The 16,246-nt window shown below is 35.7% G+C and overlaps 3 protein-coding genes across 5 annotated transcripts; 1 reads left to right on the forward strand and 2 right to left on the reverse strand.

Moving 5' to 3' along the window:
• Nucleotides 1-755: 755 nt before the first annotated feature.
• Nucleotides 756-4,850, forward strand: nat9 (N-acetyltransferase 9). 2 transcript variants are annotated; one of them, XM_081392826.1, is made up of 7 exons: nucleotides 756-813; nucleotides 1,023-1,109; nucleotides 1,197-1,306; nucleotides 1,436-1,576; nucleotides 1,651-1,710; nucleotides 1,810-1,904; nucleotides 3,925-4,850. In XM_081392826.1, coding segments are annotated over exons 1-7 (654 nt in total). In that variant the 5' UTR covers nucleotides 756-811; the 3' UTR covers nucleotides 4,084-4,850. The 2 variants fall into 2 exon arrangements, with proteins under 2 accessions (XP_081248952.1, XP_081248951.1); XM_081392825.1 differs by having other exon boundaries at nucleotides 777-947.
• Nucleotides 4,839-8,587, reverse strand: lrrc59 (leucine rich repeat containing 59). Of its 2 annotated transcripts, none has more exons than XM_081392824.1 (8): nucleotides 8,397-8,587; nucleotides 8,107-8,302; nucleotides 7,888-7,947; nucleotides 7,640-7,798; nucleotides 7,418-7,522; nucleotides 7,183-7,255; nucleotides 6,375-6,566; nucleotides 4,839-5,433 (listed from the first exon to the last, which is right to left on the reverse strand). In XM_081392824.1, the coding sequence occupies exons 2-8, from the start codon at nucleotides 8,203-8,205 to the stop codon at nucleotides 5,177-5,179; spliced, it is 945 nt and encodes a 314-aa protein (XP_081248950.1). In that variant the 5' UTR covers nucleotides 8,206-8,302; nucleotides 8,397-8,587; the 3' UTR covers nucleotides 4,839-5,176. The 2 variants fall into 2 exon arrangements, with proteins under 2 accessions (XP_081248950.1, XP_081248949.1); XM_081392823.1 differs by having other exon boundaries at nucleotides 8,107-8,224; nucleotides 8,397-8,563.
• On the reverse strand, nucleotides 8,499-13,599 carry LOC308706859 (5-hydroxytryptamine receptor 3C; the record flags this gene model as incomplete). The annotated part of the gene is made up of 8 exons (XM_081392725.1): nucleotides 8,499-8,631; nucleotides 10,115-10,310; nucleotides 10,391-10,528; nucleotides 10,628-10,835; nucleotides 10,922-11,082; nucleotides 12,240-12,409; nucleotides 13,325-13,434; nucleotides 13,591-13,599. 8 exons carry the CDS (start codon nucleotides 13,597-13,599, stop codon nucleotides 8,499-8,501), a joined length of 1,125 nt encoding a protein of 374 aa, XP_081248851.1.
• Between the last annotated feature and the right edge of the window lie 2,647 nt (nucleotides 13,600-16,246).

Genomic DNA, 16,246 nt, shown 5'->3' on the forward strand with positions numbered 1-16,246 from the left:
TGCATTTATAATACACGCAAGAACCAATGACGTCTATAATATGGAAAAAACTTCTTAAGGTTATTAATCAGAAATGCTGTTAGCACCAACACATAGATGAAGAAATTGTACACAAACATCTGTTACATCAACACAGACTGAAAATGCGAGATCTAACAGCCGTATAACTTTTAAAAATAGCACACTATTTGGAAAATAGCACACTTTTTCCTCATTAAGTTCTCTTTCACATGGTAAAACGGCAGCAAAATAATAATCAATGGAGATATGTCTTCAACAATCTTTTAACTTTCTGATATCACCCTATTTCTATGATTTTCTCAAGATGAGATATTGTAAAATAAGACAAACCAACGAAAAGCACAAAATATTTTCCAGCAACTGTTTTCCCTCCAAAATTATGTCACTTCCTGGATAATGATGTCATTAAGAATTGCATTTACAAAGATGAAAAACTTGGAGGGGAGGGGATTATTTTAAAACAAAAATTAATTATATGAAATATATTTATTTAACTACACATTACAAAATCTGAATTAATGCTGCCTTCACGTACTATCCGAAATGTCCTACTTCCCACTTCTGAAGTCGTGATTACGAGCTTGTTCGAATGGGCGTTCATGCGCAATTTTTTAACTAGGAAACTAGTATTTATGATAATTCCGATAGCACGAAAAGCTGTACTCGTGCGCCCTCTTGTGTTTCAGAATAAAAACGTGGACTTTAAACAGATTTTTTTTTTTTTTTTTTTTTACAGTCTGTCTGTGGTTTCAACTCATGCTGATGACGTAGTTCATATGCGCCGCTGTTTATGTGAGTTGAATCATTGAAACTCGTAATGTTGTGATACGATCTTTTTAGTGTATTATGGCTCGTTGAATGTGTACGTAAATTAAACTGATGGACATTATTTGAGCGACCATTCTGTATTCGAGTTTGAATCCGAGGTATGACGATAACAAAAATGCTAAACTGCTATATAGAATACTAAGTTATGTGCCTTAAAACACTTTATGTTACAGGCTGCTTATAATGAGGATAAATGAAGATACATTACTGGAGGGGGGAAAGGTTGTATTGGTACCTTACAATGCAGATCATGTTCCCAGGTATTTATTAGTGGATCCATTATGTGATCTCGTGTCTGGTGGTTGTAGTGTCAATTCATTTTCACCTAATCTTCCCCGTATTTTCAGGTATCATCAGTGGATGTGCTCTCCTGAACTGCAGAAGCTGACTGCATCAGAGCCTCTGACACTGGAGCAGGAGTATGACATGCAAAGAGACTGGAGAGAAGATGATGACAGTGAGCTTCCACCTTACACATGCACATTTTTCCTGTTAGTGTCCTGTTGACATTCAAGCAGATTGTCTGAATTACCCCTTATATGTTTCTATTTTCATTCAAATGCAATTTTTTTTATTTTTCTCACAGAGTGCACCTTCATCATTTTGGATAAGCAGAAATGGGCAGATCCGAGTATACCGGAGCAAGAGTGCATGGTGGGAGATGTCAACATTTTCCTCACTGACCCCAGCGATCCTTCCCTGGCTGAACTGGAGATTATGATTGCAGGTTATAAAGGTCGCAGTGCTTTTAATACATTCAGATTGACTGTGATCTTTTAAGTAACATTATGTCATTTTTAGTGCCCTGCTACAGAGGAAAGGGACTCGGGAAAGAAGTAACACGCATGATGATGTGCTATGGTAGGATGAAGCTGATGCAAATCTATTATTATTATTAGTAGTAGTAGTAATTGCTTTATATATGTAGTGGGTTTTTTTTTTGGTGATTTGCCTCAACAGGTATCCATAAACTTGGAATTCGAAAGTTTGAAGTCAAGATTGGTTTGGATAACAAAATAAGCATCGCCATGTTCAAGAAATTCCACTTCCGAGAGGTGAGAATGAATGGACTAAATTTTTGAATTATTCAACTCCCTATACATGTAGGATTATGTGACACCTGAAGACTGGAGTACAACTAAAAGTTAAGCTTTGCCATCACAGGAATAAATAAAAAAAATGTAATATATATATAGTTAATTTGATCTGTTTAGGATTTTTGTGCCTTAAAGGGATAGTTCACTTTGAAATAAAATTTTGGTATGTTTTAGCTTACCTCAAGGGCATCCAAGATGTAGGTGTCTTTTTTTCCGCAGTAGTTTCAATTTTGATATTTTTAGGTCAAACCGTTATTGTCTGACATATAATGCAGGTCTATGGACACTGTCTCAAAGAGCATGCACAGAGTCCAAATTAAAACAATTCCCCATCGTAAGTACACATTGATGGCCTAAGACACGAAACGAGTGGTTTGTGTGAGAAAACGAACAGTATATCGTTTATAGCTCTTATACACGGGTTTCTTGTATACAAACAATACCGGATGCGCGCGCATCCAGGAGGCAGAAAACCGCTATCTGTTATGCAGAGTTCTGTAAAAGAACATTGTAATTAACGTAGATTTCGCATTGTTTGTAATTTCTTGTTGACTCAATAATAAACTGCAATTTCAGAGTTGGATCTGTTTGTTTGTGTCTCATATTTAAAACGTCCAACTGTTTACGAATCAAAATCCGGACATACTGTGATGCATGTATGAATTATCATGTTAGACTAAGTTAGTAATGTAATAGCCAATGTTAGCAGTGCAGCATCTCTAGAGCCCGAATTTGCTTTTAAGTTAACTTTGTTTACGTTACTTTACGACCTGCAACATTTCATGACAAATATAACGTTTCTTTACTGTAAATCAAAGATTTGACGATGGATTATGTGGGAACCATTAGGCTACCTCCGACCGTGGCGATTATAATCTATAAATATTAAAAAACTTAATCTCAGCAATGGTGAGATCTTGCCGGATCCCTAACGTTACGCAATACATGACGATCTTTGGATTGTGGATGACAAGAAGTGGCCAGCAATTGTATGGCCTGATATATAATTATCTTATTCAGACACCAAGTGTGCATACAAGAGAAATGATTAGAGCGTACAAGTCCCTTGAAGCATACAACTACGTGCTATGTGGTCATGTGCAGCTCGTCAAATTATGAATAGAAAGAATATAACATACAACTTCCTCCTTCTGTCCCACTCTTCCATTCGCCAAGATTTGGAATTACTTACAACACGTATAATTTAAATAAGCAGATAAAACACAACAGATAGGCCTGCATGTAAATAAATTACGCAACAACTCCTTGGCATTTTGACTTAGCGACAACACTACCACTTTGTTACTAGCCTCCGGTACGAAGACCGCGGGTCTTTTGCCTCTTGGTTGCGTGCGCAAGCAGTGATGACGTCGCCGAGAAACCCATGTATACACAGCCACGTCCAAGTGATCTTAGGGCGCGGGCGCTTTCTGCTGTGTGACGTGTACGCAGACTGGTGCATAGATGTAAACACTAGATGTCGCCTTAAAGACATTCATTCCAATGAACTGCCGTATACAAGGCGACATCTAGTGTATATATCTATGCACCAGTCTGCGCGCACGTCACACACCAGGAAGCGCGCGCGCCCTAAGATCACTTGGACGTGGCTGTGTATAAGAGGTAAAAACGATATAAATACTGTTCGTTTTCTCACACAAACCGCTCGTTTCGTGTCTTAGGCCTTCAATGTGTACTTACGATGGGGAATTGTTTTAATTTGGACGATGGGGAATTGTTTTAATTTGGACTGCATTAGTGCATGCTCTTTGAGACAGTGTCCATAGACCTGCATTATATGACTGACAGACAAGAACGGTTTGACCAAAAAATATCAGAATTGAAACTACTGCGGAAAAAAAGACACCTACATCTTGGATGCCCTTGAGGTAAGCTAAAACATACCAAAATTTAATTTCAAAGTGAACTATCCCTTTAACTAATTCTCTAATATTGCACTTATTTTTTGTCTCTGCAGCTCTCCGTCAGTGAAGTCTTTCAGGAGGTCACTCTTGGGGTCACTGTGAACGAGGCTTTACAGAAGCATGTGTTTGGAAACATGGACTTCATGCTGCAGAGGGAGTATGGGAAGGCCCGGGACAGTAGACAGGCAACATTCACACCATTATCTCTGTGAATATACAACCTTGAAATAGAAATATGGTTAAAGATTTGTAGAAGGCTCTATGTAAAGAAAAAAGCCTTACGGTGCATCTCAATATGAAATATTAATCATTCATTGTGTCAGAGAAAGCTGAAGTACCTTTAGTAGGTGACATCTTTTAATGTTTATCGCATTCTTATACTGTATGTGTGGCAAGATATTTCTGAATTTTTTTAAATTCAGAATTAAATGTGATGACTCAAGTCAACACAACCAGACATTCAATACTGTATCATTGTAATTGTTATTATTGTATTGTGATTTTAACCTCTTAAGGCATGGAAATCAAAAAAGCATACTGTAAACTCAAATCTAAACCTTTTAATCAGCATATTATTTGCATACCGCATGTTGTTTTAAAAATAATTGATGTCTAAAAAATTGATATAAATTATATTTGTTATATTTTTGTTGCTTATAATATTATTGTAGGTCTTTGTGAGTATATACAAGATGCTTATGAAACAATTTGTATCTTATGTCAGTTATTTGTGTAGTAGTCAATTTATGACATTTATCATCCCTGCAACAAAAGTAGTCTTGAAAACAAGTTTGTGGTCCATTTATGCATATAATAAATAATGATACTGGTTTTATGACCTCAGTGATATGTTTCTTTAAAAAACTGATTCCAAAATGATTCTAATGTCCTGACAAAATAACTTACCTAAATGTAGAGAGCTGGGTTCGATTTTGCTTTTACTACCTGTGGCAAACGTGTGAGCTAATCAAAATCTTTCAAATCTTTTATTACAAGATGTTCTGAAACAATATTACATAAGACTCCAAAGGTTGCACATATTATTATTCATCAACTGTTTCTTGAAGTCATTAACTTAATTTTCCTTTGCTGTTTTGGCAGTTAAAGACAAACAAGCAGGATTTCCATTCACAGACTGGTCCGTAGTTATCACATGGATTATTACAGTTTTTAAAAAGATGCAGTAATGGAAAAACAAAAAAACAATTCCATAGGAATTTCTGCAGACAGGTCTGTGACTTGGTCCCATTGTGTTGCCTGAAAGGCTCAGATCCGCAGCAAGATGGATCATTATCAGAGACAGTCTTATGTTCTGAAGTCAGACATCTTCTGAATGACCTGCTGCACGACCTCCAGACCCTGTGCCCACCTCACGGTCTCCTCAAAGTGAATGTTGAGTGGAACACAGAACGCCTCCTTCCTCAGTTCAGTCAACTGACAAACGGCTAATACGCTTGATACTCCCACAATTAGCAGGAGGAGGAGTTTTATGAGCAGAGAGAAGAACAGGGAGCAGATGGAGCGCTTGGCTTTGGGCACAGACTCTGACGCTGTCTTTTTGCCTGAAGTGTAGAGCGTACAATCAAAGCATCAAACAAACATTATATTAACATTACTGTACAAACACTACCGTTCAAATGTTTGGGGTTAGTATGATATTTTTTTAAAGAAATTAGTAGTATTGTTCAAAAGTGACAGTAAAGACATTTATTGTTACAAAAAATCTTTTTAAAATCAAGATTTTAATGTTTGTATGTCAATGTGGCGTTTTTTTAATATGCCTTAAGACAAACCATGTGCAAATTCATAAGTCAACACCATTTCTGAGTATTTTCTCATTAAAATTGCAGTGGAAAAAAAAACAAGAGTTTGAAATCATATATTAATTACAGTTACGTATCCAACGTAGTAGAGCGATACATAAAACACACTACCACTCTGATAATCGACTTGTAGATGAGCCTGTATGAGTGAGTGGAGGCGGGGCTCATTTGCATATTCATGGGTCTGCATATACTAAATGATGCAAGGGTGTAGTTATATTGAAGTTATTTTAAGACATGAATATTATTTCTCACAGGATTTTGTTGTTTTGGTGATCAAAGATTAGTTTTAAGGGATATAATTATTGACTGGCAAATAAATCCTGACAAATGTATCATGGTTTCCACAAAAACTGTTTTAAACATTAAAAATAATAATAATTAGCAATGTTTCCTGAGCACCAAATCATCATACTAAAATTATTTCTGAAGGATCATGTGACACTGAAGTAATGATGCTGAAAATTCAGCTTTGCCATCACATGAATATATTACATATATTTCACAATATTACTGTTTTACTGTATTTTTTTAGCAGCCTTGGTGAGCATAAAAATCTTACTGACCCCAAACTTTTGAACAGTAGAGTATATTAACATGCTTCAGCATTTTATGAACATCAAGTAGTGAGTATATGGTGTAAAGTGATGGAGTCTCATGCCATGGAAGATAAACTGTACCTTGATTTTGAGCAGCTTTCTTTTTCTTCTCTTCCCTCTTCTTTTTCTGTTGTTCTTGTGCAGCAAGAGCAGCCATCTGAGCTTGATACTCCTTTCTCTTCCTCTCTTTCTCTTCTGCCTTTTTCTTTTTCTGTGCTTCTCTTTCCCTGGCCTCCTTTTCCCTCTGCTTAGCTTCTTTTTTCATTTCTTGTTCTGTAAGGAAATAAAACTAATTATAAACTTAATACATCATTTTCATCATTAATAAAAAAAAAAATGTATACGAATAAAATGTTTTAAAAACAAAGAACAGTTATGATGTAAAATGTGGAATAAATATTTAGATAGATACTTAGTAAAATATGTCTACGAAAGGCAAATAGGGAGAGAAAATTCGAAACTAAATTCGCCATGAAATGAAAGTTGTGATAGTCTTTTCTTCCCTATTGTGATGTATATCCGAGTGAAACGGCTTCTCAAACAAGAAAAGAAATAGTGCGGGACTTGATTGTCCATTGGGAATTGATTGGATGGTTGTGGTTTGCTATTGCTGTGATCTCATGTGAGTGACAGGTCGTCCCGCCCTCGCACCAGTAAACACGTGATTAGAGAAGAGAAGAAAAGAGGTCGCTACTTGCTGCTATTTTGATTAAAGATTATGAGAGCACATAAAAAAAAAGATAAATCATTTATAATAAATGCTGTAATATTCCATTTAAAAAAAAAAAAAATCATATCATTTGTAATGAGGGAAAATATTAAAACCGAGAAAGAAAATAGACTACAAAATACATAATAAATAAAGCTGTAGATGAATTGGACTCCCTACCTCTCTCTTTTAACAATCGACGTTCTCGTTCCTTATCCGCTTCTTCCTGCAGTACCTTCATGTGCTGGAGAACCTGGACGTAGACAAAACCAAATCATTTGTGAATATAGAAGTAATGCGTAATAATTTGTGAATTTCTTCATTTGGAATTGTTGCAAAACTTTGACTATGTGGTAAATAAGCTTGTTTTATACTGTAATACTGTAACATTTTTGCATCTGAGCACTTTACTCACCCTGGATGCACACTGTTTGCATTGCTTCTCATCCAAGCAATCGCCTGCAGCCTTGGCCAGTGTTGACTCCAATGGGTTATCCTTCAGATCCAGCCATTTCAGACTCTACAACAGACCAATCCCCTCCATTACCAAATGATACTGATAAGTACAACATAAGACAGCAAATGGCATGATCTAATATTACAGAGGACGTTTGAGGCCATGACATTCCGAATGCACCTTGAGTTGTGAGAAGCCGACGGGAAGCTGTTTCAGTTTATTGTTGTATAAATCCAAGTGCTGGAGATTAATGAGTTGTCCGATTTCTTCTGGTAAACAGACGAGTTGGTTTTTGCTCAGGTCAATTTTGATAAGGTGAGTCAAGCTACAGAATTCAGGCTGGTGAGGTAACAAAAACAGCACAAATCATTAAAGAAAGCACAATAAAATGTATTTTTACTTATTTTTTATTTACAGTTGTTACTTACAGTCAGGGTCGTTAGATTATTACAGGACAGATCCAAAAACGTTGCCTTCGGAAAGGCAGCCTGCACAGAAAACAATTGTTTTAGTTTTCAATGTTTTTCACACACTTTGCCCCACGTACATGCTGAATGAATACAATTAAGCTAAAGAAGAGGATTAAACCTTTCTTTAAAAAAGGAATCAAGGTACACTCATGATAATTGGAAAGTTAAACTACTTACCAGCTCCTTGACTGGCACTTCTGTAAGGTTACTGAGACTCAAATCAAGCTCATTGCCATCAATTTTGTCTTTAATGTTTTCAACTTTGCCTTTAATCATGTTGATGTGCTGCTCCTCACTGGACAATGAATAAAAATATAAATATGATCAGCAATCAATGCCACTAACGCATTCACGTGGGAGCAAGTTTTGACAGCTAGATGGTAAGGGCAAAATAAGAGAGTTTTCAATGTTAAAGTTGACATTATGATATGATATTATGTCTATTTGTAATGAATGAAAGTTATTACCTTGTTACAGACGGAAAGAAACAGTCCAGACCCGCTGCAGTGGTGTAGTTGAATGCAGTGAGTTCACAAATATTTCGCACTTGCAATGGGTGAAAATCCACGTCATTGCTCGCGCGTGCCAGGAGGCGCAGCTGAGTGACTGCGTGTCTCGTCTCTTGATGAGCGCCCGCTGTGAGCGCCATCTAGCGTCTGGAGGTCATTGCAACTCGCGCTTGTTTGTAGGCCACTACTAGGCCTGCTTGGATTTTTGGAGAACGGGGAAAGGGGCAACGCCAGCGGTCAAAACTTCGGAAAACAGGTAATGTTGTAATGTTTTTTAAATAAGTATTTTATGCTCTCTCACCAAGGCTGCGCTCATTTGATCAAAAATACAGTAAAAACAGTAATATTGTTAAATATAATTAAAATTTAAAATAACTGTTTTTGCTGCTTAATATTTCTGTGGAAATCGTGGTAACGTTACGTATTTTATTTTATTGATGAATTACAAGTTCAAAAGAACAGCATTTATTCGAGTAAAATATTTTGTAACATAATAAATGTCTTCGTCTCTTTTGTTAAATTAAATGCATCCTTGCTAAATATAAAAGTTTTTTTTTTTTTTTTTATTACTTTTTTACTAATATTGTTTTACCCCAAACTTTGGAGTGGTAGTATTTGACATTTTTTCACAGAAATATTTAGAAGCACATTTGTTCTCAACATTGATGATAATAAGAGTTGTTTCTTGAGCAGCAAATCAGCATATTAGAATGAAGACTGGAGTAATGATGCTGAAAATTCAGCTTTGCCATCACAGGAATAAATTAGTAGAGTATTAAACAGAAAACAGTTTAGTATGTTCTCTTTCATATAAGAGACTTCTTTCAAAAACATTTAAAAAATCTTAATTATTCCAAACATTTGATGGTATTGTATACGATTCTCAATAGTACGTTAAATTGTACCAGCTTATTTGTATCTCGGAAATGTGCTATTTATTAGAGCTTATTATGAAAATTAAACAGGACATGCTAGGATTGCTTGCAAAGCTTTCTTGAGCAGCTTGCCACGTATGTAATGTTCATGAGCCAAGAAGGAATTGTTTAAAAGTGGCTTTCGAATGTTCAAAAATTTCAACATTTTATTTTATTTTTTCGTCTATTGCGATGTGAAGCTCTGGAGAACTGTAAAGCTGTGTACATTTTTCTCATGTCAAATCAAAAAAACAAAACAAAAAGAAGTCAATATTCAGAGGTCTTGGCATCAAGTGATATCATAATTTAACCACATCCCCTTTTTACATGAATGCTGTTTTCATTAATGCACTCCATTACAGACATTTACCATGTTAAACATAATTTTGGTTCCCTGTCAGAGAGAATGCATTCATTTTGTGTCAGGTTTTGTCACAATATTCTGGGGATCTCGTAAAGCATGCTTTATTTCACATAATAAACACAGTATAGTTTACAAAGCCAAGCATATTGCGAGGTACCGGGGATAAAAAGTACCACAAGATCATTTGAAGTATATGCTGCAGCTCTTTCTAGAATAACAGTATGCAGGAAGACAAAATGTATGTAATATTATATGCACTAATTTGAGCGTTCAGTTAGTGAGTCTGAAATTACTCAGCTTTCCACTCTCGAAATATGAAACCAAGAAAGAGAGAGATTGAGATGAGATAAACCACAAAGAAAACCCTGTTAATGCATTTTACGATTCCTAACCAGTACTTCTGACTAGTTCGGGCTTTTAAAGTATGGGGAGGAAGACACTGTTTTATAGTCTGAAGCTCTTCCAGGATCATCTGCAATAAGTGCATGTCATTCATTTTTTCTTTGCTGTATAAGTCCTTCAACATCAGAGTCTCTAGAGGAGCCTCCACTACAGAATAACAGATGTGATCACTGCTGTCTCGTTTGCATTTATCTGAAAGAAAAACACAGTCATATGAGTGTAAAGTCAGTTCAGTTTCCTTTTTGCTTTTGAAAGATGTTGTGCATACATACTTGTTTCACAGTTGAGATCTTCAGGTCTCTGAACCCACTTAGTGTCTTGTTCAGAGCTCATATTTATTAAGTATATCACCAAAATTGTCTCCAGAAGACTCAGCAACATGAAGGAAAAGATGACAATGACATACGTAGCTGCACAGAACAAAAGAGGGAGTTTATATGAAACTACAAAGACAATCTAAATGTACCTCTGATATAAAGAACCTTTCTTTAAACCGGGAATTCCCTTACCAATCAGAGGACATCTGTGAGATTTGGATGGCAGGATGTCATTTAGGATGAGCAAAAGTACAGAGATCCCCAGTAGTACCGTCACTTTGAAGCACAGTTTCTCCCCTCTATCTGGTATGAAAAAAGAAGCTAGGTCCAAAATGAGGAAAAACAATATAGGTAGCTGGAAATTGATGAAATGCATCAGGGGCATCCTTCTGACTGAAATCTAAAGAGGAAGGAGACAATAGAGAGGTGAAACATCTCTGGAATTAAGGAAGAAATCTGCTAAACTGTCGAAATGAGTATTAGTACCGTGTACTTTATCGAGTCAAATGTTTGGCCCTCATAATTATCTTTTACCATCGAGACGGATATGTTCAAGAATTCCCATTCTCCTTGGGTTAATATGCTTTCTCGAGATACCTGTGTCGCTTTTGATGAATTGGAGGCAGGAACCAGCTTTATTTCTTTATCTGTTTCACACAAAGAAAAGCAGCTTGGTACAGAGTTAGTGTAGGGATTTTTTGATGATGGAAAGCAACAACATTTTGATACAATTAACATTTGTGATACATTATATGGCAAGCAAGTAAAGCTGCACAGTTAATCGTTAAAAGATCGCGATCTCGATTCAAACAATTGCTAAATGACAACGATTTGCCCTTTTCTATTAAACCTTTAACAAGTACGATCACAGTAAAAGTTTATAGTTCGGATATAAACAATGATGTCTACGATTGAATCGATTAGGCCTACATTGTTACTACACCAATTGGCGATGAGTGACTCTATCATTGAATCATTCATTCAACAGATTCATTCAAAATGCAGATTCATCCAGTAATGAAACAAGTGAAGTGTTTATGAGTGAGTCATTGAATCATTCATTCAAACAGATTTTTAAGTAGTTCATTTAGATTAATTAAATATTTTAAATAGACATTTTTCAGAACCTCTAGTAAATTACATGTAATTTTGTTTAGTTGTCAGTTCGGAATCGTGGGAGAACCGTGATCTCTTTTTGGAACAACACAACAACAACAAAATTGTGATTCTCGGTTTATCCAGAAGTGCGCAGCTCTACAAGCAAGTAAACACAAGTTTGAATGCACTAAATGTATGTAAGATGCATCAGCAAATGGCCTTTGATTATTCAGAGCAATTGCTTGAACAATATAGGCTACATATTGGAACCAAAATATTTTTACATTTATCTGTATTGACCAATAGCCTACTGAATATACTGTATATTGGTCAATGTTGTATATTTATTTAATGGTGCATGCTTATTTCCCTTTTTTTCTCCATTTAGATTTAGAAGTTAAAAACACTTAGGCTATAGTTACAACCTGTTAAATGCAATCTTCAGCAAAACTCAAAGTGAATATCCATTTTTCATACTGTACTTTACAATGATGCCTAAATTAACTTGTAGCATTTAAAATGATTCATTTGAATTAATTTTAGATTAATAAGTTGTTGTTGTTGTTTTTTAGACAAAATTATTTAGACTTTAATATTACTCAATTATCGATTATCTGCCAACATGAAAATAGCATCTAACAGGCCAGATTTGAATATCATGCATCCATATTTTTAATAAATATTTACTTTTTAAGTGTGCACTCACCTGAGTGATTAATTGAAGACACTGTTATGTGGCAGGTTTGAATATCAAAAGGAAATTTGTGCACATTCATTGTGCAGGTGCTGACAATTTTTTGGTCGTCATCCATTTTCACATTTCCATCATGAGTAATATACAAAAATGGGTTCAGTGGTCCATCTTCCTTCTCTACACTGAAACATTGCGGGTGAAATGAGTTTGTGTCAAAGCAAATCTACATACATCATAGGCTACATTTTAGATTTTCCATGCAACATACAGTGCTAGGCATAAGTTAAGACACCCATGCTAAGGTTGACTAAAAAGAGGAATAAAAAATCATCTTTTGGAAATTGAACTTAATGAAAAAAATGAGGAAAAATCCAACCTTTAAGGACACCAATTTTCTTTGTGAATGAATAATGTATCAGAAATAAATAAATGTTCTTCCTTAAAATACAGGGTGCATAAGTTTGGACGCCCCTATGTTAAATTCCCATAGAGCCAGGCAGATTTGTATTTTTAAAGGCCAGTTACTTCATGGATCCAGGATACTATGCATCCTGATAAAGTTCCCTTGGCCTTTGGAATTAAAATAGCCCAAAATCATCACATAGCCTTCACCATACCTAGAGATTGGCATGGAGTACTTTCCATAAGATCAACTCTCAATGCAAATCAAACCAGCTATTAGGCTAACTGAAATAAAACCATGCCAATCTCTAGGTATGGTGAAGGCTATGTGACGATGTGGGGCTATTTTAATTCCAAAGGCCAAGGGAACTTTATCAGGATGCATAGTATCCTGGATCCATGAAGTAACTGGCCTTTAAAAATACAAATCTGCCTGCCTCTTTGGGAATTTAACATAGGGGTGTCCAAACTGGCACCCTGTATTTTAAGGAAGAACATTTATTTATTTACAATACATTATTCATTCACAAAGAAAATTGGTGTCCTTAAAGGTTGTATTTTTCCTATTTTTTTTTAATTAAGGCATTAAGTTCAATTTCCAAAAAAAGATTTTTTATTCCTCTTTTTAGTCAACTTTAGCATGGGTGTCTAAACTTATGCATAGCACTGTAGATATATAATTTGTTTATACTCACGTCTCAAGAACATAGAGGTCTGGTTTCCAAAGCATCTCTTTTGGTAAAGTCACATTTGTAATGCCACAGAAATCCTTAGGATCCCAAGAGATTCGTTCGTTGTTCCAGCTCTAAGTGAGCAAGCAAGCATAAATAAATACATATCTAGAGCTAATGAATATCCTTTAAGCAGCTAAATGATTTCAACCAGTATTCATATTTCTTCTTTTTTCAATTATGCAATACAATCGAATTAGAAGATTTGCAGGTTTCTGTTTAACACTTACCACAGACATCCATATAAGAGGTACAAAGATTTGAGATTTTTCAATCTGCAAAAAATAAATGAAATAAAAAAAGAATAAATAAAACTTAAAAACTTAAATCGTGGCAGTTTTACACAGAACATGTGTAGTCTGTTTGCAGTCATACCATAGAAAGGATCCCGTAGAGTAAAATATCAACGTACACTACGGTGGGGTGTGTCCAGTCCAGTGCAGGACGGCAAGTTGTGAATTTCTCATTGCCTCTGGTGAGATTTAAGTATTCCAGCACATCTTGCTTACTGCATACTTGTTTAAGGTACACTCCATCTGCAAGCCAGTAAATATATTTTAGATGTAAAGAACGTAGGTGCCCGATATACAATTTAGCCATTGCAAACAGTGTGCTTATATTTAGAATAACTGACCATTGTCTGTGCACAAGTGTAAGAAATTAGATAAACGCCAGGCAGTCTACTTGAGGAATGACCACTCCCTGAGAGGACAAAGGACCTTTCTAGAAATTAACATTTGAACTCTCTCTTGTGAAACTAGCACCTTTCACCTAAGCAATCCTAATCTACATTTCTTCCCCTCATCCCTCATACCAAAATTCACCCAAGAATCTATATGGTTTAATGTGAATAATTATCATACAGCATGACACATGTTTGGGTCATTTGAAATGTCTCAGTGCGACTGGTACAAAGGTCTCATTCCCAAAGAAGTAAAAGGTAATAAGGTTTTTTAGAGTTTAGAGATAACTGGCACACAAAGGAAGGTGGGTCTCTTGGCAAATGGTCTCCTCCACCCAAAAGGTGTCAACTCTGAATGCAAATTCCCATTGTTAGCAGATGTTTCCATGTGAAAGAAGTTTGACTATATAATGAAATGTAACTAGAGGATCGGGGCGATTCTGTACCTTAAATCAGCCCATGATGTTGAAGGACCTCAAAGACTTCAGCATCATGTATTTCGTAATGTTGGCTTCGCATCTCTTCTCTTTATTCCAGAGCATTTGATGTTTTGTATTGATTATCTTTGAACTGATTATGTAATTGGCATGATACATTTACCTGACATAATAAATTGTAAACGTTTGATTTTATTCTAATGGACTCATTATTTGCAGTAAAGAGTTAAAAGGATTAGTCAAACATTCGCTCACATTTAATGATGCACAGATATCATTAAAACCTTTCATTTATGGAGTCAGATGAAATAACGAGAAAATACATATGAGAAAATGTGTTTCATTTAATCAAAAATACTTTGCCACGAGAAAAGACGGTAACACAGAAACCTTCCCAGCTGACCGGATGCCTGCATTGGGCCAATTGAGCGCAGGCTTACAGAAGTGGAAGCTTTACTCACCTATTAGAAAAAGTAGACAGGTAACACAGACAAGGAAAGAACTCATATCCAACTTTCAGTGAAGACCCCCTCAGCAGATGACTGGCAACTGGTCCCAGTCACAGCCTGCATTTATATAAAAGTGCCAGATGAAAATGGATGGGATATTATACATCATAATGGAGAACACCATTACCCTGAGCACCATAAAACGTTTTTATGGGCTAATGAAGGCAATTTGTCCACACAAATGTGACATTAATTCTGCTGTTATTGGTTTATGTTGGTGGAGGCCATCTTTGATTGAATTTGTGCTGAGTGGATGATGAACATGCTAAGATCCTTCAGATGTGCTTTTATTTGACCATTTTGATCACAAAAATAACAATAACTTGTTGAATGCATTATTTCTTTATTGGTCAATTTTGCAAATTATAGCACTGTATGTTAGATCCTATCTGTCTGAGCCAGTGTTATGGGGGTGGGCTCTGGTAGTGTGCATAACCGGAACATACCATTTTTCAAAATGGAGAGAGACTTGAGTGCTATGATGTGTTAAATGTTTGATTTTTGTGGTTGTATGTTGTGCTTGTTTGTATTATGATTGCATGTCAGAAATTATTTTTTGAACATGTACTTATATTATTTAGGTGACAATGTTCTGCTGTGGAATTCTGTGGTGAGTGAGGATTCTTGAGGATGTGCCACTAGGCATTGTTTAGTGCCAGGTTTGCTGCTCACAGCATATTTTTGTGTGTGTTCTTAACACCAGTATGAGTTGTATCAAGTTTATATTTCGTTGTTGTTTTGTTCCTTTTTTTTTTTTTTTTTTGTACTGCACCTTGTGAAATGTAGCTTGTAAAATAAATCACAACTGGCATTGGGAAAACTACTCCATTTTACTGAGCCTTCCTAACTTCTCCCAGGCCTCTTGACAACACAACAATGTACATATTCAGATATATTTAAATATAAAATCTTCTATAATCTATGATACCATTAAACATATTTCATGTTTCCTCCAAACAATGTTTTCTTGAGTATCAACACAGGCACGTGAATGGTCAATGAACAACATTTATGCAAAAACACATTCATTCAACAGAATCTCTGCTTGGAGATAATTACCTGTGTGATTTTGGACAAATTAATTGTGTTCAGCTGTCGCAAATTTGTTGACTTTTGAAAATCAAGTTCATGTACCAGGAACCGAGTGGTTTTGATGCACAAAGTTAATTTTATTGTCTCTTATAACATAAATCTTGGTAACATTTTTTTTGTGTCCTTGCACGTGTAACATTACTAAAGTAATAACTATAAATTAGGC

This window comes from Scardinius erythrophthalmus (assembly GCF_964197995.2).
Source record: "Scardinius erythrophthalmus genome assembly, chromosome: 18".
In the NCBI taxonomy this organism is placed as follows: domain Eukaryota; kingdom Metazoa; phylum Chordata; class Actinopteri; order Cypriniformes; family Leuciscidae; genus Scardinius; species Scardinius erythrophthalmus.